General features: G+C 38.0%; 1 protein-coding gene across 11 annotated transcripts in view; it reads right to left on the reverse strand.

The window, feature by feature from the left end:
* FGD4 (FYVE, RhoGEF and PH domain containing 4) overlaps positions 1–24230 on the reverse strand; it is a 158564-nt gene that overhangs the window by 43500 nt on the left and 90834 nt on the right. For 8 of the 11 annotated variants that reach the window (XM_023555245.2, XM_023555255.2, XM_010595746.3 and 5 more), the window contains one exon: positions 1633–1722. In XM_023555245.2, coding sequence (XP_023411013.1) covers positions 1633–1722 — 90 coding nt within the window. Of the gene's footprint in view, positions 1–883; positions 1594–1632; positions 1723–22831; positions 22962–24230 lie in introns of those variants that run through there. The other 3 variants (XM_023555260.2, XM_064284407.1, XM_064284409.1) reach the window with 3 other exon arrangements.

Consider the following 24230-nt stretch of genomic DNA (forward strand, 5'->3'; position numbering starts at 1 on the left):
GCATTTGAATTTTTTTTCTACATTTTTCTCCTGCTCTGTCTAGGGCTTTCTATTACGATCCCTGTCAGAGCAGTTAATGGTGGTGGCTGGGGTAGCATCTAGTTCTTTTGGGCTCAGGCTGGTGGAGGCTGAGATATTTAATTCCCAAAATAGAGAAGATGTTTAATAAATATCTGGTCAATGAATGAAAAAAATTAGTTTTCAGATGTTTACTTGCTTTTTAGGAAATAATAATGCATGATAATTTAAAATACTGATATGAGGCCAAAAAAAAAAAAAAAAATCTCCTGTACATAGTAGCAGGTACCTTAAACATAATTAAAAAAAAAAAAAAATGCAGTCCTAGCTATCCTCCACTAGGGCTACTATACCTCTTAATTGCCATTCTGTTAAATGTAGACAGAAGGAGGTCTGTTCTTTCAAAATGTCCAGATGGTTGTTAATTTTCTAAATTCACCTCCACTGCATTTTCTTGGGAGTCAAAAAGAACACAAAATTATGTCCTTAGAGACATTAATAGATAGGATACTGTAGCAATTAAGACTCTAAAGTTCTAAAAGGTCTGTAACAGTAGCTGACCAGCTGAAAAATCAAAAACAACAAAAAAAGGCAAAACAAAACAAAACCCAACTTGTTAAGAGGAGAAGACTCATCTCCACAAAGGGCAAACAGAAAAGTTTCAGATCTGTAATCTCCATGAGAAGAAAAATTGTTTCAAAGATGCAAACTCCACATGAATTGACTGACATGTGATATTCTTTAAAAAGTGATTCTTTGAGTCACAAACTTATTATTTCAAAGAATACTAATATTAAACCAGCCCTTCAAGGCTTTCTCTAGCAGAGATGTAGTTCACTCTAGCAATAAATGATTGAAGGACCACCTGTTCACATGAAGCTCCAATGTTCCGGTGGCAGAAGAGGGACAATTCTTTTTACAGCTAACACTCACACTTCGCAGCTTTCTCTTCTAGTAAAAGGACTTTGTGTTAGCAGGCAATCTACCAATCATCCTGCTCTTATACTTATCACTTACATATGATTAAAATTACTTAGTTTTCAATTGCTACTCTTATGATACATTTCAAAAGTTTCCAAATGTATATTTGAAATGATAGTTGAGGCTCCACCATGATGAAAGCACAACATTCAACAAATAGGACTGGGCACTTTACACTAGGCACTAAATATTAAAAGCTTCATATAAGATTGAACAAGTAAACTTGTAAAATCCCTTCTAGTCTGTAATAGCAAAAGAGACTAAAGAATCAGTGATATATTCATGTTAATGTCAGAGTCACCAAACTCTTTTTTAGGTTATAATGGTAACATGGCCCCTAAGATTACAATAAAGGGTCAAGAAATAGACTAGTGTTTAATGCTGAGGGACACAGATTAGAAGGCATTTTGTGACTGATACCGAGAGGAATCTCTGCTCTTTATGAATTAAAAATCTTTACACCTAGTGAATACACTGTTGAAGCTGAAAGTGCCAGAGATTTCCTTGAGGAAGTAGCTTACAGTGGACAGAAGAGTCAGGCCCTTCTTGCAGTTTCTAAAACACTTGAATTACTAAGTTAAAATGATGTACAATACCAAAAAATAAAGTAATTCTGAAAGAGAAAAATATTACCTGATCTAACAGGTCAAGTCGGTTGACATAAGCTCTTTCTGTAAGTAAAAGTTCATTTGCTATTTTGTGAAGTTTTTGCTCATTAGTCTCCTAAAAACAGAACAGATATTCACATATTAGGAAAGAAAGCTGAACAATATTTCTTAAGTAATAAACATCTCTTCAAATAGTTTGATCAAAACAGTTTCTGAAGTTTCTTGGGTAACCAATTCCTCTCAGCCATCAAAGAACTTCCAACCAGAAACGAAACGAAAAAAAAAAAAAAAATTAGAGATGAGGAATCTCCAACTTCTTCTTTGCAGTTAACAATATTATCCACCTTTTCCTTGAAACCCTTAAAAAAAAAATTTTTTTTTAAGTTCCTGAACACTGTATTTCCTTGCTTTTCCCCATCTATCTCAGCCTACTCTTCAGACTTGATTTTATCTCCATCTGGAACATCTCATCTTATTATTAGCTCTATGCCATGACTCCTCCATTTTAGAACATTTTATTATAGAAAGTTCCAATCATATATAAAAGTAGAGAAACAGTAAAATGAACCCCCAGTGCCCATCAATGAGATCAACAACTATCAAACCCATTGCTAATCTTGTTTCAGCTATACCTCTACTCATATTGTTTTGAATTAAATCCCATTTTATTATTTCCTCCATATTTATTTATATCTTTCTTAAGTATGATTTTATAACCTTGTAGTTCCATGAGGATAGAACCGTTTTCCCTTGTTAAGTATTCAATCTCCTGTATCTGCTACAATGCCTCAGTATAACATTGACATTCAATAAAATATTGCTGAATGCATGACTCAGTGAGTCACAGTCTCACCTGCCTAACTATTACTGGACAGTTATTACCATCTTGACACACTATCAACATAAGACCAAACTCTTCCGCAAAACCTCGACCTCTCTCCCCCCTCTTACTTTCCTATTCTGGTAAAGGTTCCATCCCTTTCTAGTTATTTGCTTTGGAATCTTGAATCCATTTTATTCAAAATTCTGCCAGCTACCAAGTCCTACACATTATATTATGTCTTCAGTATTCATCCTTTAAGTTCTTATCACTGCCACCCTGTTTTCTTAAATCATCTCAAGCCTGGGTCAATCAATAGTTACCAACTGATCTCCCTGATGCCAAAATTTTCTGGCTGTAACCCATCTTACATATTGCTGCATGAAGAATCTTTTTAAAACTCTGCTTTGCACAGATTATTGTACTTCTAGAAACAAACAAAAAAACCTTCAATAGCTCCCCTCACACTGACAGGATGAAGTCCAGACTCTGCGTAGCATTCAGAGTTGTTCTAACCTTGTCTCTACCCACATTCTCAATCTACTCTCTTGTTATCTTTAAAGGCACCTTTCCTCCAAACTGCTCCGTCCACCATTATTCAAACATGTCCCTGGCCATCCCCAAACCTTTCTTCTTTCCATCCTTCCTGCCTGACATATGCTGTCTGTATCTCTCTGGGTATCTAAGACTTAAATTTTTTTGAACGTCCATTCCTTTTCCAAGTAGCCTTCTTCAAAGCCCTTGGCCTTGCTTGTTTCTATTAAGAAGCATTTTATAGTTCATATCTAAATTTTTTTATTGAGAAATTTCTTTCTAGTGACTGATGAAATAAACTCTTTTCACTCTAAGAGAATATGAAGCAATAAGGGTTTAGTAAAAAAAAAAACAACTCCAGTAACAAAGTAGACACAAAGTGTATTTTCAACCAGCATAGAATTTGTGTAAATGCTACAAATAAACTGTGAATAAAATGCTATTGAGCTGCATGAATGCTTCACTGTGTTCCACACACACGAGGCACACAGGCAGTATCTGTTTTAACATGGAAAGCTACCATTTTGCTTCTAACGGCAGCACTGGAATGAGTTATATAAAATCTTTATGTAAAGTAATATAATAATGTTTAAATAATTTGTGGTTTCAGCAATACTGGAATAAGAGCATGTAGTCATCAAATTCCACAACTAGTCAGTTTTGGTTCAGCTAATAAACTCAGGGTAAAGTACTGGCATTGCTGGTTGATTACCTGGCATCTTTTCTCCCCTTTCTTAACAGTCTCCAGATTTGGCTGGTGTTTATCTATGCCACCCAAATACAGGCATTTCCTCTGGGGGAACTGACCTCATCTCCATTTCAAAAAGGGGGCTCTGAATGGTATGAGTATCAGAGTAACCATTTCCCTTGCCACAGCGACTGGGTCAGGAAAGACAGCGACCCAACAGGAGCCAATGGGACATGAAGGAATATACACTGGGGTTTCTGCAAAAGGAGGCCCTCTACTCTTTAGGAGAGTCACGGGAAAAGAGCTCTCTGATGTTCCATGTGGACGAGGGTACATGTAGGCTTGAGTGCTGTATGTGGCCATCCCACAACCACAGAGTGAAGCTGAGACTGTAGAGAGTCAATAAAATTCCTTATTGTTTAAGTTAGGCTGAGATAAAAAAAAAAGAGAACTTAAAATTCTATGAAGCATATACAGCATGAAATGGAAATTTTCAAAAATTATTTTTAGATTAAAAAATTACTACTTATAGAGAAGAAAGAGGTAAAAGTACTTAGTGAAATAAAAATGTGATTATCAAACCTGTAACAAATGAACACAAACCCATAAAAAATACTTAAGGACTCTATTAACATTTCAGTGGAAGATAATAGTGATATGCTATTCTTTATACTCAATACTGCCTTCCAACAACACTACAAGCACTTAGTTTTTTGGTTGGTTCATTTGTTTTTTTTTTTTTTTTTAAGGCTGATTTATTGAGGTATAGTTTACAAACAGTTAAATTCACCCTTTTGGTGTATAGTTCTAAGAGTTTTGACAAATGCTCACAATTGCATAATTACCACCATAATCAAGATATAGAACATGTCCATCACGCCCACAGACCTTCCTTGTGCCTCTTTGAAGCCAACCTCATCCCAATCTCACTACCAACTTGTGGTAATCACTGATCCATCTTCTGCTCCATAATTTTGCCTTTTCCAGAATGTCACGTACATGGAATCATACAGTATGTGCCTTTTTTTTTTTTTTATTAAGCTTCAAGTGAACGTTTACAAATCCAGTCTGTCACATATAAGTTTACATACATCTTACTCCGTACTCCCACTTGCTCTCCCCCATTGAGTCAGCCCTTTCAGTCTCTCCTTTCCTGACAATTTTGCCAGCTTCCCTCTCTCTCTATCCTCCCATCCCCCTCCAGACAAGAGTTGCCAACACAATCTCAAGTGTCCACCTGATATCTTTTCCCCAATTAACTGACACTGGTCCTTTGTCAAATATCAGCTGCTCATACGTGGATGGATTTATATCTGGGTTCTCAATTCGGTTCCATTGGTCTATGTGCCTGTTGTTGTACCAGTACCAGGCTGTTTTGACTACTGTGGCTGTATAATAGCTTCTGAAATCAGGTAGAGTGAGGCCTCCCACTTTCTTCTTCTTTTTCAGTAATGCTTTGCTTATCCAGGGCTTCTTTCCCTTCCATATGAAATTGGTGATTTGTTTCTCTATCCCCTTAAAATATGACATTGGAATTTGGATCGGAAGTGCGTTATATGTATAGATGGCTTTTGGTAGAATAGACATTTTTACTATGTTAAGTCTTCCTATCCATGAGCAAGGTATGTTTTTCCACTTAAGTATGTCCTTTTGAATTTCTTGTAGTAGAGCTTTGTAGTTTTCTTTGTATAGGTCTTTTACATCCTTGGTAAGATTTATTCCTAAGTATTTTATCTTCTTGGGGGCTACTGTGAATGGTATTGATTTGGTGATTTCCTCTTCGGTGTTCTTTTTGTTGATGTAGAGGAATCCAAGTGATTTTTGTATGTTTATTTTATAACCTGAGACTCTGCCAAACTCTTCTATTAGTTTCAGTAGTTTTCTGGAGGATTCCTTAGGGTTTTCTGTGTATAAGATCATGTCATCTGCAAATAGTGATAACTTTACTTCCTCCTTGCCAATCGGATACCCTTTATTTCTTTGTCTAGCTTAATTGCCCTGGCTAGGACTTCCAGCACGATGTTGAATAAGAGCGGTGATAAAGGGCATCCTTGTCTGGTTCCCATTCTCAAGGGAAATGCTTTCAGGTTCTCTCCATTTAGAGTGATATTGGCTGTTGGCTTTGCATAGATGCCCTTTATTATGTTGAGGAATTTTCCTTCAATTCCTATTTTGGTAAGAGTTTTTATCATAAATGGGTGTTGGACTTTGTCAAACGCCTTTTCTGCATCAATTGATAAGATCATGTGGTTTTTATCTTTTGTTTTATTTATGTGATGGATTACATTAATGGTTTTTCTGATATTAAACCAGCCTTGCATACCTGGTATAAATCCCACTTGATCATGGTGAATTATTTTTTTGAAGTGTTGTTGGATTCTATTGGCTAGAATTTTGTTGAGGATTTTTGCATCTATGTTCATGAGGGATATAGGTCTGTAATTTTCTTTTTTTGTAATGTCTTTACCTGGTTTTGGTATCAGGGAGATGGTGGCTTCGTAGAATGAGTTGGGTAGTATTCCGTCCTTTTCTATGCTTTGAAATACCTTCAGTAGTAGTGGTGTTAACTCTTCTCTGAAAGTTTGGTAGAACTCTGCAGTGAAGCCGTCCAGGCCAGGGCTTTTTTTGGTTGGAAGTTTTTTGATTACCGTTTCAATCTCTTTTTTTGTTATGGGTCTATTTAGTTGTTCTACTTCTGAATGTGTTAGTTTAGGTAGGTAGTGTTTTTCCAAGAATTCATCCATTTCTTCTAGGTTTTCAAATTTGTTAGAGTACAATTTTTCGTAGTAATCTGAAATGATTCTTTTAATTTCATTTGGTTCTGTTGTGATGTGGTCCTTCTCGTTTCTTATTCGGGTTATTTGTTTCCTTTCCTGTATTTCTTCAGTCAGTCTAGCCAATGGTTTATCAATTTTGTTAAGTTTTTCAAAGAACCAGCTTTTGGCTTTGTTAATTCTTTCGATTCTTTTTCTGTTCCCTAATTCATTTAGTTCAGCTCTAATTTTTATTATTTGTTTTCTTCTGGTGCCTGATGGATTCTTTTGTTGCTCACTTTCTATTTGTTCAAGTTGTAGGGACAGTTCTCTGATTTTGGCTCTTTCTTCTTTTTGTATGTGTGCATTTATCGATATAAATTGGCCTCTGAGCACTGCTTTTGCTGTGTCCCAGAGGTTTTGATAGGAAGTATTTTCATTCTCATTGCTTTCTAAGAATTTCCTTATTCCCTCCTTGATGTCTTCTATAACCCAGTCTTTTTTCAGGAGGGTATTGTTCAGTTTCCAAGTATTTGATTTCTTTTCCCTAGTTTTTCTGTTATTGATTTCCACTTTTACGGCCTTGTGGTCTGAGAAGATGCTTTGTAATATTTCAATGTTTTGGATTCTGCAAAGGTTTGTTTTATGACCTAATATGTGGTCTATTCTAGAGAATGTTCCATGTGCACTAGAAAAAAAAGTATACTTTGCAGCAGTTGGGTGGAGAGTTCTGTATAAGTCAATGAGGTCAAGTTGGTTGATTGTTGTAAGTAGGTCTTCCGTGTCTCTATTGAGCTTCTTACTGGATGTCCTGCCCTTCTCCAAAAGTGGTGTGTTGAAGTCTCCTACTATAATTGTGGAGGTATCTATCTCACTTTTCAATTCTGTTAAAATTTATGTATCTTGCAGCCCTGTCATTGGGTGCATAAATATTTAATATGGTTATGTCTTCCTGATCAATTGTCCCTTTTATCATTATATAGTGTCCTTCTTTATCCTTTGTTGTGGATTTAAGTCTAAAGTCTATTTTGTCAGAAATTAATATTGCTACTCCTCTTCTTTTTTGCTTATTGTTTGCTTGATATATTTTTTTCCATCCTTTCAGTTTTAGTTTGTTTGTGTCTCTAAGTCTAAGGTGTGTCTCTTGTAGGCCGCATATAGATGGATCGTGTTTCTTTATGGGGTCCTTGACTCTCTGTCTCTTTATTGGTGCATTTAGTCCATTTACATTCAGCGTAATTATAGATAAATAAGTTTTTAGTGCTGTCATTTTGCTGCCTTTTCATGTGTGTTGTTGGCAATTTCATTTTTCCACATACTTTTTTGTGCTGAGACGTTTTTCTTAGTAAATTGTGAGATCCTCATTTTCATAGTGTTTGACTTTATGTTAGTTGAGTCGTTATGTTTTTCTTGGCTTTTATCTTGAATTATGGAGTTGTTATACCTTTTTGTGGTTACCTTATTATTTACCCCTATTTTTCTAAGTAAAAACCTAACTTGTATCATTCTATATCGCCTTTTATCACTCTCCATATGGCAGTTCAATGCCTCCTGTATTTAGTCCCTCTTTGTGATTATTGTGATCTTTTACCTATTGACTTCCATGATTCCCTGTTATGTGTATTGTTATTATTATTTTTTAAATTAATCTTAATTTGTTTGTTTTTGTGATTTCCCTATTTGAGTTGATATCAGGACGTTCTGTTTTGTGACCTTGTGTTGTGCTGGTATCTGATATTATTGGTTTTCTGACCAAACAATATCCTTTAGTATTTCTTGTAGCTTTGGTTTGGTTTTTGCAAATTCTCTAAACTTGTGTTTATCTGTAAATATCTTAATTTCGCCTTCATATTTCAGAGAGAGTTTTGCTGGATATATGATCCTTGGCTGGCAGTTTTTCTCCTTCAGTGCTCTGTATATGTCGTCCCATCCCTTCTTGCCTGCATGGTTTCTGCTGAGTAGTCTGAACTTACTCTTATTGATTCTCCCTTGAAGGAAACCTTTCTTTTCTCCCTGGCTGCTTTTAAAATTTTCTGTTTATCTTTGGTTTTGGTGAGTTTGATGATAATATGTCTTGGTGTTTTTCTTTTTGGATCAGTCTTAAATGGGGTTCGATGAGCATCTTGGATAGATATCCTTTCGTCTTTCATGATGTTAGGGAAGTTTTGTGTCAGGAGTTCTTCAACTATTTTCTCTGTGTTTTCTGTCCCCCCTTCCCTGTTCTGGGACTCCAATCACCTGCAAGTTATCCTTCTTGATAGAGTCCCACACGACTCTTAGGGTTTCTTCATTTTTTTAAATTCTTTTATCTGATTTTTTTCAGCTATGTTGGTGTCGATTCCCTTGTCCTCCAGATGTCCCAGTCTGCATTCTAATTGCTCGAGTCTGCTCCTCTGACTTCCTATTGTGTTGTCTAATTCTGTAATTTTATTGTTAATCTTTTGGATTTCTACATGCTGTCTCTCTATGGATTCTCACAACTTATTAATTTTTCCACTATGTTCTTGAATAATCTTTTTGAGTTCTTCAACAGTTTTATCGGTGTGTTCCTTGGCTTTTTCTGCAGTTTGCCTTATTTCGTTTGTGATGTCTTGAAGCATTCTGTAAATTAGTTTTTTATATTCTGTATCTGATAATTCCAGGATTGTATCTTCATTTGGGAAAGATTTTGATTCTTTTGTTTGGGGGCTTGGAGAAGCTGTCATGGTCTGCTTCTTTATGTGGTTTGATATGGACTGCTGTCTCCGAGCCACCACTGGGAAACTAGTTTTTCCAGAAAATCCGCTAAAAAAAAAATGCAGTCAGATCCCTATCAGAGTTCTTCCTCTGGCTCAGGCTATTCGGATGTTAATGAAGCCGCCTGGGGAGGGTGGGGGAGGGATCAGAGAGATAGGAGAGTAGCACCTCAGAATATAGCCAGAGTTGCTTGTCTTGCTTGGAATGACTATTATATCTGAGATTCCAGCGGGGCGTGTCGCCTATGTGTGCTGGCTGTGTGGAGATTGCCCCCGGGGGGTCTGGCCTGCTGGAGTCACGGTCAGATCCTCCGCTGCCAGCCCCATGCCCAACGTTAAGGTTCCCCTGCTGGGACGGTGCACTCTCGACTCCAAAATCAGTCGCTGCCTCACAGGGACTTCTCGTCCCGCCAGCCGTGTTGCCGTGCCGCCTCTGCGAACCGGCTGGGCCCCCTCCTGGGGTTAGTTCAGGTGAGTGGAGCAGCTTCCCGTGCTTGTGCCGTGACCGCGTGTCCCGGCTGGGACACTGCTCTCCCCGCTCCAAGACCAGCTGCTGCCTCCCGGGGACTTCTCCCACTGGCTGCGTCGCCACGCCGCCCGCGTGAACTGGCTGGGCCCCCACCCGGGGTTAGTTCAGGGGGGTGGAGCAGCTCTCTGTGCTTATGCCGTACCTGCGCCCAGCCAAAATCCCGGCTGGACGGTTCCCTGGCTGGGACACTGCTCTCCCTGCTCCAAATTAGTCACGGCCTCCTGGGGACTTCTCCCACCGGCTGCGTCGCCACGTTGCCCGCACAAACCGGCTGGGCCCCCTCCTGGAGTGAGTTCGGGGGCTCGGGCTGGGCCCCTTGTTTGTGCCGTCTGCTCCTCTGGGCTCTGCCCCAAATCAGGTGCCGAAGGTTACCTGACTGGTACGCTGGCTCCAGGCTCTGAAAACAATCGCTGCTTCCCCGTATTTGTTCGTTCTCCGTCTCTAAATCTGTGTTTGTTGTTCAGGGTTCAAAGATTGTTATGTATGTGATCGATTCACTTGTTTTTCCGAGTCTTTGCTGCAAGAGGGATCCGAGGTAGAGTCTACCTAGTCCGCCATCTTGGCCCCGCCAGTATGTGCCTTTTGATTTTGACTTATTTCACTTAGCCAAATGTACTTGAGATTCATCCATGTTGTTATCAGTATCATTAGTTTGTTCCTTCTAAGCCCTTAGTTTTATTCTAACAGTGTTGATGTATCTTTTTAGCTCACTAGTGCTCTTTTACATGTTCTGATTCTAGTTCTGACAAATACCTTTTAAGAAAATAAACCAGCAGAACTTGTGCCATGATGATAATATGCCTTTAATGAGTCAGAGAATTTGTTAATCAATAGGTTACACAGACAGTTATTGCTATGCAATGAAGTCACCCCTGAGGTCTTCCACAATATGCCAGGATCTAAAGATGAAGCTTATAAGAAATAATCTTTTGCTGACTGCAAAGTATGTTTTAGCTGAACTTGGCAAATTGTGGATATCCTGGTCACATCTTGCAAAATCCAAGAGGGATGCCAGAAGTTCTTAGCAAAAGCTATGTTCTTCCACACAGATGGTCTTTTTGCACATTAGGTCCCTGACCTAGCCAAAGCTAACACAAGATGAGCAAAGGTAAGCTTGCTTACATACAAAGGTTTAATCACTCAGTTATATACAGTTTTAGAGAAAACTTACTGTAGATTTTGTAGTAGATATGAGGAAATCATGAACACATGCAGCTTTGCTGTAGATGACTACTACTACTACTAGCATAATAAGAACAGCTAACACTTGTTCACTGATTGCTTATTGTGCACCAGTTACAAATATTTTACATAAATTGACTAATCCTTATAACAACTTTACTAAATGGGTACTTTTATCATCCCTATTCTTCTGACAAAATACACACAACATAACAAAATCCCAAGGCTCAGAGAGACTAGGTAACTTGTCCAAGACCATACAGTTAGAAGGTAACTGAATTCAGATTCAAATCATTAGCAGAATACATGCTTTTACACAGCTACTGAGTAAATAGTTTCACTCTCATTCTTACTCTTCTTTGCAGTAAAAGCCAGGACTGTGATATGTGCTTATAACTAAGTGAACTGACAAAGTACAAATTATCTGCTTACAAAATTTAAAGCAGACTTTTCATCAATTTAGCAGTAATTACCAGGTGTATAAAATTTATTCATTTTGATGTAATAATGGCTCCCAACTTTAAAAGTTACTAAAAATCATCTATGAGCTACATTTAAGGAGAAATAAATGCTTTATTTCATGCACGGGACTCTGTTACTATATTAGAACTAGGTTTGCATGGGGCTCTGTTACTATATTAGAATTAAGTTAAAATAATTTACAAAGTAGTTTTAAAATTTGGGATACATTGGGGCTACAGCCTAACTAAAAAAAAAAAAAAAGATGTTTCCTAATATTTGCCACTTCAAAACTGTAGAACCCCTGCTTTGTGTCTAGCACTTTACTAAGAAGTCATTTATTCTTGTGATCCTTTGGAAAGCAGTAATGGTTACATATTGATTTACATAGACAAGTTTATTTTCTGCTACTGGAGTTTAATAAACAGGCTTGACTTTTCAAAATAATTATATAAATGTGCTATTTAAAGAGCACTTGATATCCTGCTTTAAATGAAGGAGTGACCTTTTTAAGCCTGCAAATATATACCATAAATATATATGACATATTGAGGCTGAGTCCTAAGGTATTGCCTTAAAAGGGAAATATATTAGAGAATAATTCCACTATGAGAATTGAAAAACTAAGATAGACTCTTTTTACAATAATGGATTATACAATTTACTGTCCTCTTTCTGCTGAGTGCACTTCCTCGGTTATTCCTGTGTGCCTCAAACCTCCAATAGCCCTGTACAGAGATCTGTTTCTTTACTTCTAGGGTTAGGTTGGCCCTGACTGTTATTCATTGCACCCACTAGCTCATGAACATACTGCTGTGTGACAGCTCTGCCTCCTCATTTGCAGATGTCACCAGCTCCCTCAGCTCTTCCCAGGCTTTTTGGCATGACTCTTCCATATGGCAGGAGGCCGGACAAAAAGCTCCCACTGCAGCTCAGAGTTCATTAACTAGATGGGCAGAAAATGCTTTGTGGAGCCAGCAATTCATTCTTTAAAATCTTAGTGTCACATGCCTTGTCACATGCCTCAAAACTATTCAGCAGAGGAGAAGAGACTTTGCGGAAGAATTTCATAAATGCTAATGAGCAACTCTAGTTTCCTGAGAGATGCTTAAGGGCAAAATCTTCAGTTATTATAAAATTAATCAGGTATTTATATTATGCTTTATAGCTCTTCAATATATGTTCTCATATGTGATTGCATTTTAAGCAGGAAGAGTTTTTTTTTTCCTAAAAGCATTTACTCAAAATGACTAAAAGTACCTGCTGTTTTTTTCACATATTTATTAGGGGGTATTTTTAAAACAATATAATTAACTGTCCACTCAGGCATTCATGGTACCAGAATGTTTCTTGGTCCCAAGGAGTTTCTACCCAAATCTTCCAAGATGTAACTTTGTATAGGTACGTACACCTCTGTGTTCTCTGAAATTCATTCTCTTATAACAGGAGTGAACTTAGGGAATAAACATTGATTTTGTACCACGATTCACAAGATGCATCAAAATGTTGATATGTCATTTTATATGCATTTTCCAATAATAAAATCTTCAATATGACTCCAAATGATCATTGAAAATTAGGCCACAGTGATATTTGTCTGTCATATAATTGGCCTGTCATTTCAAAAGCATTTTAGCATCTCTAACTTGTATTGGTCTCTTTCCTTCTGCAATATTCCAGAATTCCCCAGGTTTTTTCTCACTATACTAAGGAGCAGGGAAATAAATGAAGCTATCCTAACTGGGCACAATGGCAACCAACACTATCTACTGGTTAGTTATTATGCACTAGGTACTATTCCATATGCTTCACATATATATTAACTCATGTCATCCTCATAATACTCCTGTGAAGAAGGCAGTATTATTAAACAAGGAAGCTGTGGCTTAGTGAAGCTAAGTAACTTGCCCAAAGTCATACAGCTAGCAAGCGACTGAGCTAGGGTACAAACCCAGATAGCCAGGTCTGAGAAAACAAAATTCTTGCTCTACTACTGTCTCTTATGTAAGAAGTCCCTCTGGATTTGGGGAACAAGAAAACCAGAAGGTGGAGAGGGAGGGAGGATAGGAGAGGGCTATTCACTAGACAGTAGATAAGAACTACTTTAGGTGACGGGAAAGACAACACACAATACAGGCGAGGTCAGCACAACTGGACTAAACCAAAAACCAAGAAGTTTCCGGAACAAACTGAACGTTTTGAAGGCCTGTGTAGCAGGGGCGGGGGTTCGGGACCATGGTTTCAGGGGACATCTAAGTCAATTGGCATAGTAAAATCTATTAAGAAAACATTCTGCATCCCACCTTGGAGAGAGGCATCTGGGGTCTTAAACGCTAGCAAGCGGCCGTCTAAGATGCATCAATTGGTCTCAACCCACCTGGATCAAAGGAGAATGAAGAACACCAAAGACACAAGGTAATTATGAGCCCAAGAGACAGAAAGGGCCACATAAACCAGAGACTACATCAGCCTGAGACCAGAGGAAGTAGATGGTGCCCAGTTACACCTGATGGCTGCCCTGACAGGGAACACAACAGAGAACCCCTGAGAGAGCAGGAGAGCAGTTGGATGCAGACCTCAAATCCTCATAAATCCTCATAAAAAGGCTAGAAGGACCCCAGAGGTTATGGCCCCCAGACCGTCTGTTAGCCCAAGACAGGAACCATTCCCAAAGCCAACTCTTCAGACAGGGATTGGACTGGACAGTGGGTTGGAGAGGGATGCTGGTGAGGAGTGAGCTTCTTGGATCAGGTGTACACTTAGGACTATGTTGGCATCTCCTTCCTGGAGGGGAGATGAGAGGGCAGAGGGGGTTAGCAGCTGGTGAAATGGACACGAAAAGAGAGAGTGGAGGGAGGAAACAGGCTGTCTCATTAGGGGGAGAGCAATTGGGAGTATGTAGCAAGGTGTATATTTTTTTTTAGCAAGGTGTATATAAGTTTTTGTGTGAGAGGCTGACTTGATTTATAAACTTTCACTTAAAGCACAATAAAAATTAAAAAAAAAAAAAAACCAGAAGGTAGGAGAATAAAACACAGATTTCATGTTCAAATAAGATCATGTATTAACGCCAGAAAGAAGGTCATGTGGTCTCAAAGAATATTTGTAAACAGTGGGAAATTTATCATCAGGTTCAAATAAAAAAAAAAAAGAACATCCACTTTTGATACACAGATGTTACTCCTTTTCCAGCGCTTCATAATACAGTTTCACAAGCACGAACAGTCTGTTACTTCAGCGTTATCCTTCAAGAAGCTTTGAAAGTCCAAGCTTACTACTTGGGACCCAGCACCAATATGGTTCCAAATTTATGTCCTCTACACTATTATCCAATTCAGAACATGAAAAGAGGTGGAAGAATAAGTAAGTGAGAGCTTTTAATCTGAAGGTTTAAATTTCATCATTTTGAGGAAGGAGAAATAGAGCTTGTACTGAGAAAAAAAGTTAAGTTGCTTGCACAGTATCAGACAGGAAGTAAGTGGTAGGAAAGAGAGAACTCTGGTCTCTTAAACTCAACTTAGTATAGATTAGACTAAACTCCTTTGTGTTTTGCAAAATTAAAGAATAAGCACCAAGAGAATTTAATAAATTCGTATCTGTGTGCACACTCACATTCAATAACTGAATTAATCTATCCCAAGTCTAGGTAGATCACCAAAGTAATTAGGTTATTTATAAATATTCCTGGATAAATTCCTTGGAGTTTAAAACATTAAATGCAAACTTACATGTGTGCACCCCACAAGGGAGCACCTCAGTTTAAAATGGAAACAAGACAGAGGTTTCAGGATATTCACCAGACAGGATATAATGAATTTTGATCTATGGAGGGGCATCTCAGGTTATGACTCTATTCATCTTAATTTACAAATGAAAAAACTGGGTTGCATATTCGATAAATACTTAATAACTCTTATCATGGATCAACAGACTGTTCTAAACACTCTACAAATATTAAATGATTCATTCCTTGTAACAATGTTACAAGGTAGGTACTATTAACCCCATTTTATATATGAGGAAACTAAGGCACAGAGAAGTTTAAGTGACCTCATCAAGGTCACAGAGCTAGTAAGTAGCTTAGTTGGGATTTGAACCTAGAAAGTCTGGCTCTAGAGTCTGTGTTCCTGACCACTTGGTCATGGTGAATTGAACCCCTCTCTCTTTTTTTTTTTTAAGTCACATAGGACAACTGCTTTATTTTCAAAATCTTACCTTCCCATATTGGAAACCCTGGTGGTGTAGTGGTTAAGAGCTATGGCTGCTAACCAAAAGGTTGGCAGTTTGAATCCACCAAGTGCTCCTTGGAAACTCTATGGGGCAGTTCTACTCTGTCCTTTAGGGTCACTATGAGTCGGAATCGACTCGACGGCAATGGGTTTGGTTTTTTTACCTTTCCATATCTCACAAAATAATCGTAAATATGCTATTAAACTGGATCTTTATGCACACCATGACCTTCAAGTACCTGATCTTTCCCAATTCTAGCTCATTTCAACATCCTTTGAAGCCCATTCCTGACTCCTCTATTCCCTTGCTGTACTGGCACTACCGCCTTGCTGGACGGTGGGTAACTCACACTTCAGTCTTCTATTTCCTGAATCCCAGGCCAATCAGCAATGCTGGGGAGACAGCTTGACTGGTCCCACTACCTTTGAGCTGGCCCTCAGACAGTCTTGGCCACAAGTTTCCACAGTAGCTAATTTCAATCCTCTTCACTCTCCTCAAGCTCCAAGTTCCGCCCCTGAGGATATCCCATTGGCCTCTATGGGGCACTTCCCAAATAGACACACCAAGCATCAAGGCTGTGAGCCACCTCTGCACTGTGGTCCCTTGGTACCTAATTCAGTGGGTTCCAGACTCTCCCCCTGATTTCTCTGTGCTAACAGTTGTAAATTCACTCTCTCGTCCAGACTCCAAATCTTGGCTTTATCTTTGAGTTCTCCTTTCCCCTTCACTTCATGATATGTTAAGTACTGGTCATTCATTTAGCTTATTTCTCCATCTCAGTTATAAGTTTCCTCTTTGTATTCACTGCAGTACCTTGCACATATATGCAATATAAATTTACTCAATTTAATTTGACTACCCAAGTTCACTGAGCTAGTTAGCTAAAATGTCCCACTAAGACCCAAGCCTCCAGGTTAACTCCTAGTTTCATAATCCATTTTTTTTTCCCTATAAAGCTCACTAATACTCCTTGCTCCCTCCTCCCACCCCCACTGCCAAAGCCTGCGGTTCTCACGGCACTGATCCCTCTTCTTCACTTTTCTCTCTGATAATTCATTATGATCCCTCTCCCACTGTGTTTGTGTTCTCTAAGGCTTACTCCCTGGCCTTCTTCTTACTCCTACGTATTATTCTACTTTGGCAACATTAATCACACCCATATGTATATCCTCTTACATTCTTATCCTCTTTTCTGAGCTCCAGACTCATATTTCGACTGGCTTAATTAAAATCTTCAAATGAATGTCTTGCAGGTGCCATAAATTCAGTAGTACTAAGCTAATCCAATTAATCACTCCCTTCCCTCATCCCCAAAATCATTATTCTCCTCCTTGTCTTCCACATCTCAGTTGTTTCACTAACATGTTAGAAAACCAAGGCTTGGACAGATTTATGTTAAGTGGCATGTCCAAGGTCACCCAGCTGGTAAATGATGAAGCTGAGATTTGAACTCAGGTCTTTTAATTCAAAAGCCTTCATCCTTAACGAGTAAACAATAATGCCACCAGAATATTCCATTTGGTAGTCAGCATCTTCACCTGGCATTCCCAGAAGTCCCTCAGTTCAGTACACTGAAATCTAATTTACAGTTTTACACTCAAAATATGTTTCCCCTATTCTTATAGTTCAGTAAATGGTATACCATCTGTCAACTCATCCAAGCGAGGAGCTGAACATGACTCATTCTCTATATCCAGGCAGTTGCAGTGTCCTCAGAAACCCCTCTTCCTGGTCTCTAACCCCCTGCCTCATCCAGGCCCGCATCATCTCACACCTGGACTACTGCAGTTGCTTCCTAACCATTCTTGTTGCCCCATCTGTTTTCCCTTTTATCTGACTCATTTTTCTAAACCCACAGATGTGTAATCATGTCACTTCCACACTTTAATTAAGTGTCTTTGAGGCCAGTTAGTATTTGGCTTATGGAAAGTTTGAAGTAACATAGGAAAATATCTATGTTTAACCCAACAAAACAGGATACGGAATGACTATACATTATGCTACCGAATATGTTTTTTTTTTAAATCAGAACAGAAAAGCAAGCCAGAATGTTAAATATCAAAGCAGTTCTCTTTGGGTAGTAGGATAATGGGTAATTTTTATTCTTTATACTTTCCTGCATTTTCCTGAACTCTATGAAGATTATTATTTTTAGTCAGATTTTTTTGAAATCTAAAAAAACAAAAGTCTCTATTGCCTTCAGGAAAAACAACAACAGCTTCTTAGCAGACCTATAAGCCCGTTACAATTCTTTCTTAGTTTCGTTTGAAGCCTAGCCCTCTACTCACACATCTGTTTCTCTCGTCCTTCTGGCCTTTCTACTTTCCCCAAATGCAGAATCCACTCTCTTGCCTCTGCTTGTTGCCCACACTTACCCTCTGCCTTGGTGCCCTCTTACCTGTCTCCTCACACCTACCCCAATCTATCCTTCACTATCCGACAACCTCCTCCTCATTTTTCAAGCTCACCTCAACTATCACACCTTCTGTCAGCCTGACCCTCAACTAGCAACTCTCCAGGCACAACTGTTTCCTCATTTGTGTTTCCAAAGCACTTATCGCACCATATTATGGTTACTTAGTTATGCCTCCCTCCTCTCAGCTGACTGAGTCTTTGTGAGCAGGACCTGTCTTGTTCATTTCTATATTTCTAGCAGCTAGGAGAGTAAGCCTAGCAAAGTAAAATTTTAAATTGAACAATAGGTGTTTTTTCAGGCTCTATGAAGTTCTTTTTTTTTTTCCATTTTTCTTTCTTATACCTTTTAAACACACCAACCGGAGTAGGTCCTTCACTTGGACAGCCACAAAACAAAGAAATTTCTGAGTTTACCATTCAGCTATGTGTGAATAAAGAAAAACTGCCCTCAAGACTTTTACAAATTGTTCAGTTAGTGGGCCAAGTTTTCCATTATCCTACATATGGTTTCAAAGCTCCTACAACTTTAGGTTGAAATGTTTTGTTATATCTACCTCACCACAATAAAAACGGAGGTGGGTATAATTCCCCCAAACAACAACTTTAGTTGTAGCTTTCATGGTAATACTAACACTAACAAAACACTGATTAGTCAATCTGGATAATTTCATTGTTTGTGCTATATTTCATCTTCTTGGAAGTAGAGCTGGTTTGGGATGAGAAGAAACAGCTTAGAAGTATCTTATTTGCCTTCAAATCTAACAAGAACTCAAGAGCTATCCTCTTTTTTTCTTTTTTTAAGAAGTGAAAGAAGGAAATTCAAAGCTTTACAAAAAAAGAACTTGCTGAGCATTATAAAAAATGGATCACCAGATTAAGCATTATGTTTTAACTCCTAAAAAACCTTGATGCCTCATCTTGCATCCAACAAAATTAATCAGTAATTTTAAGAGTAACAAATTTAGTGAGTGAAAATGGATGGAAAAGAGGAAAAGTGAGTTAACTTGGCTTATAGCACTGGTTTTCTATTTGCAACTTCTGAATTTGATTCTCTGTCATTCTTTTTACCAGTAGATGATTATCTTCTTAATTTTTACCCCAGTGTATTAAAAAGTTATAAACCCTGAAGATTTATATAAAAATATAATAATATGGTAGTTAAAAACATAACCAGAAAATAAACAATTTAAATTTCTTTTAAAAAGCATTATGTTTCCATGTCTCTATCTTCTACCTTCTTTGTATGTAATTTCATTCATTTTGGATCAAATGAAGGATTAACTTTTTAGGTCTGTGTCTGTTATTTTCTTGATAAAGCTGCTATTATTAAAGTTTTGATACATGTACTACTTTCAGTTTCTATTGTTAATAAGAGATTTCATATATATATATATATATATATATATATATATATGAAACCCTGTGTCAACGAGTCAATTCCGACTCATAGCGACCCTATACGACAGAGTAGAACTGCCCCATAGTTTCCAAGGAGCGCCTGGTGGATTCAAACTGCTGACCCTTTGGTTCACAGCTGTAGCACTTAACCACTATGCCACCAGGATTTCCATATATATATATATAAAACCTGTTGCTGTACAGCCGATTTCTACTCATAGCGACCCTATAGGACAGAGTAGAACTGCCCCATAGGGTTTCCAAGGAGCGCCTAGTGGATTCGAACTCCCAACCTTTTGGTTAGCAGCTGTAGGTCTTAACTACTACAGCACCAGGGTTTCCTATATATATAGTCTTTAAAAAATATATATATATTCTTATATTTGGTTTGTTGCATGAAATACAGAGGAAGGAAATGCTTTGAATAAATCTCAGAAAAATCTACCAATACAACCCATTAATGTAGATCCTGGATGAAAACTTTTAAGGCTCATGAAAACCATTATGACAAATTTTCATTTCTGTGGCATCATCAATGAATGTAGCATTCTAATAAGTGCAATTCTAAACAACTAAAGCTTACCCATTGGTATCTATAAATCTCAGTAACCATTTAAATGAAATTCATTCTAAAATGTGCTGACCTGTTTACATGGGTCTCATAAACAGAGCATACTTATTCATGATAAACCAAACTCATCATTTCAAACAAAAATTATAATACTGTTACCCCATGCTGCTTTTGAGGGTGTGGTGTAATGAATTACTTAATATGGCACTTCTACCCATAGTCTTTGTGACTCCCACAGAATGACTGGGTGGGAACATGTAAATAAGGTGTATGGAACCCTAATGAGGTATGGTGGTTGGTGTTGTGTGTCGGCTTGGCTAGGCCATGATTCCCAGTATTGTGTGGCTGTCCTCCATTTTTGTGATCCGATGTAATTATCCTCCATTTTATGTGTTATAAGGAGCCCTGTGGCACAGTGGTTAAAGTGGTGGACTGCTAACCGAAAAGTAAGCAGTTCAAAACCACCAGGGCTCCATGAGAGAAAGATGTGGCAGTCTGCTTCCATAGAGATTTACAGCCTTGGAAACCCTGTGGGATTGTTATGAGTTGAAATCAACTCAGTGGCAGTGGGTTTGATCTTTCTTTTCTGGTTATGTTATAAATCCTTACTTCTATATGTTAAAGAGGCAGGATTAGTGTGGGGTGTTATCTTGAGTCACAGACTTACAGAAAACTGTTACTCAAATCTCACCCTTACTTAAGTCACGCCCTTCCCTGAGATGTGGTCTACATCCAATGTATACAGGTGGGTGCTGTGGCGGGGCTCTCGCTCTCTGCATCTGGATCCTGTGTCTGGTTTGTCACTGTCTAATCTTTGGTTCTTGGGACTTGAGCCAGCAGCCTGCCATCTGACCTGCCAATTCTGGGATTCTCCAGCTTCTGTGGCCCCATAGGCCAGCAGCCTGTCATCTGACCTGATTCACCAGCTTTTTCAGCCTTGTGAACCAGCAGCCTGTCATCTGGCCTGCCAGTTATGGTTTGTTGGCTCTGTGGCCACTTGAGTCAGGAGAAGCCTACGTCTGACCCATGGATTTGGGACTTGCCAGCCTCCACAACTGTGTGAGCCATTTCCTTGGTACAGTTTGTGAGTTCTGTGAGACACTGCAGTGAATTACAGAACCCAAAAATGGAAGGGAGAGTACTGAGCTGAGGAGAAATAGTTGACGTTAGAGACGATGGAGTAGTACAGCAATTTGGAAAAGTTGGACATCTCGGACATCTTTAACGTCTGCCTCATGGGAACCAGCTTGTGCCGATCCTTATAAAAGAAATTATTCATTTAGAGAGTGCATACTTGCATGCATGCATGAACACACACACACTATTCCTTTGCCTCTTCCTTCCCTGTAATTTATGGCTTTTAATGTGTTTTCCTATAATAACATGGAAACCCTGGTGGCATAATGGTTAAGTACTACAGCTACTAACCAAGAGGTCAGCAGTTCAAATCCGCCAGGTGTTCCTTGGAAACTCTATTGGGCAGTTCTATTCTGTCCTATAGGGCTGCTATGAGTTGGAATCGACTAGACAGCAGTGGGTTTGATTTTTTTTTTTTTATATAGCAACATATCCCCTTATAGCAGATTTTAGTCTTTCAATATGCTGTAATCCATGAGTAACCTTGGTTTAAAGATACTGTTAATACTCTGTGGGTGAGAGCTAAAGGCATCAGAATGCTAATAGTTTTTCATTTGGTTCTCAGGTTTGTTTGTTTTTTTTCTAAATATATGCTTACCTTGAGGTGTCTGGCTATATTCCAGATCACTGATACTGCAAAAAGTTTAAACGTTGGAGAACTGCAGCTTTATTAGAGTATAGGAAAGCCCATAGTTTCAATGAGGTAGGTATTCTTTATCTTTCACATAGTAAAAACAGTGTTCTATATTCACCATTGAGGTTAAAAAAGAGATTCTTGATCAAAATATATCAGATATTAGTGAAACAGTTACACAAGCTCAGACTATTTTCAAGTCATTCTCGGTTATTAATGATTATTCAAGATATACTTTAATAAGTATCTATTCTCCTGAACTGTCTTTGCAATTCTATTCCACCCCCTAATTCTCCCACTTTTGGTGGGCATTTAGGAAATGTCCATTAAATTTAATACTAGTTACAACAAAACTTAATATTATTCTGTTGTAAATCACTACATTGAGTTAAGGATTAAAGTAATTTTTCAGTTGTCAGCACAGTGAAACTCAAACATTCTATTATGTCTTAAAAATTCAACACAACTGATAGTTTAAGAAGCAGCTAATTATCTGGAGGGCCATGCTAACAGAGGAATATACCTACATTTAACAAAAGCCTATTATCATATGGTCACCAAAAAGGACCTTAAGATTATAGTCAGTTCAAATCCTTTAATTTTTATTTTAGGAAATTAAAGGCACAAAGAATTTAATTGACTTGTCCAAGGTCCCACTGGTAATTAGTAAACAAGCCAGAAGTAGCATCAAGATTTCCTGATTCCTAGTTAATTGTCTGGCCTACTATATGTTACTAATGTACATTTTTGAATTTTGAAAAAACAAAAGGTAAACATGAAAGCAGCAAAGGAGAACACATACTAATTGTCACCACGTAGAAATGAAATCTTAATATTCCTTTTTAGATGAACAAGAAATAGGGTGTTTGGATCAGCAGTTCTGCAGGGAAAATTTCCTTTTTCTTCCCACATATGGCATGTACCATCCCCTGCTTAAATGCCCACTTTGGAGAAAGGCAGCTATGCCAGTCTATGTTTTGCTAGTTTAATAGAAAATCCCTGTTAAGTCTCTCCCAAACTAAATGAGACTCACCTATGAAAATGTACACATAACAATACATTGCAAAAACCAAAAACTATACAACAACCACAGGCATAACCAATTTAAGTACTTCTCTTAAAATATGAACAGCTCTTACTGTTTTATAAGTACTTGCTGGTGCTATCATCCCAACCGTCCAAGGGCAGATGTGTGAGTCTTGAGTTTCTTGATTCCACCCTTCTGTTCTGTACACCATGGTTCAAGCACAATGACACTAAAATCTACCACTATATCAAGATATAAAGAGATTCATTTTGCAGTGTCTTGTTTCTTTAACGTTTCAGATACTGTTAACAAGTATGACTCACTTTCTCCCACCCACTTCCTTATTTAAACTTTCCCTGCTTGAGACACTTCTTTGAATAAGCCAGTTTTTAGAATTTGCTAACTTGATGAAAATAAACTATTGGTTCTATTTTGGATTGTGTTCAGGGTCAATGATAATTGTTCCACAGGGTGGGTTTCACTTTAGAGTTTTAAGTATGTCAAGCAGTCACTTTTCACCCTAATATTTTAGTATCCGTCATTTTGAATTTCTGCCTATGTTAATCTCAGTTAAGACACAGCACCATAAGAAATCCTGAACAGATTTAGGAGTTGGATTTGTCATTTACTAATCTTCCCATACTGGTCAAATATTCAACTCTCAACTCTTCTACATAGACTGTTACTTATAATGGGTAATAGCGACTGAATAATGGGAACTTGTTTCCTTATTTTCAGAGCTACAAACAACTTTCTAATCTAAGGAACTTTACAATGACAGCTATATTCTATCTTTGATCCAAGAAACTCCAAGCACTTTATAAAAATCGTACTTATTAATATTTTCAAAGCACTACAGTGGTATGAATATAGAACAAAAATGTAATGGCCTTATTATTGGAATTATACGTGAGTTTCTGTTATAACACAGGTAAACTATGAATGCTTATTTCACTAGCAAATCAGCTTTGGTAGCTATGATTTTGCATGTGGGCAGAAACACCATCCAGGTGGTTCACTAAAAGGACTTAAACTTCTTCAGAAGTTTTTTAAAAAGGGTATGAACTTCAAGTTCGCCACAGTCCCACTAACCTCCAGTAGTATATCATCCATGGGTGCTGCCTTCATTGACATTACCTGCACTAGGCATCTAAGTTTGTGACCTTTTGTATCAGTGACAGAACACTGACCTAGGAGTGAAGGCACAGGACTTCTGGGCTGTTACTGCTTCCAAACAGCAATGTGACCTTAGATTTAATACGCAGAATAATCTGTGAATACTTCCATGTTCATGCCCTTAAAAGTAACATCTGCTAGTGCAAATTAACTCTTCTACATCTACTATTTATTTTACTAAATTAGCAACTTCTGAAAAGCAAAGATTATATAACTTCCTCCATAAATATTAGAGATTCAACCCTAACATCTAGAGCGTCAAAGAACATTTTCTTCTTATATATAAACAATGTATTTGTGGTTTTCTGATATCAAAGTCTCCACACTCTTCTGAC

Source organism: Loxodonta africana, chromosome 4 (genome assembly GCF_030014295.1).
Source record: "Loxodonta africana isolate mLoxAfr1 chromosome 4, mLoxAfr1.hap2, whole genome shotgun sequence".
Classification (NCBI taxonomy): domain Eukaryota; kingdom Metazoa; phylum Chordata; class Mammalia; order Proboscidea; family Elephantidae; genus Loxodonta; species Loxodonta africana.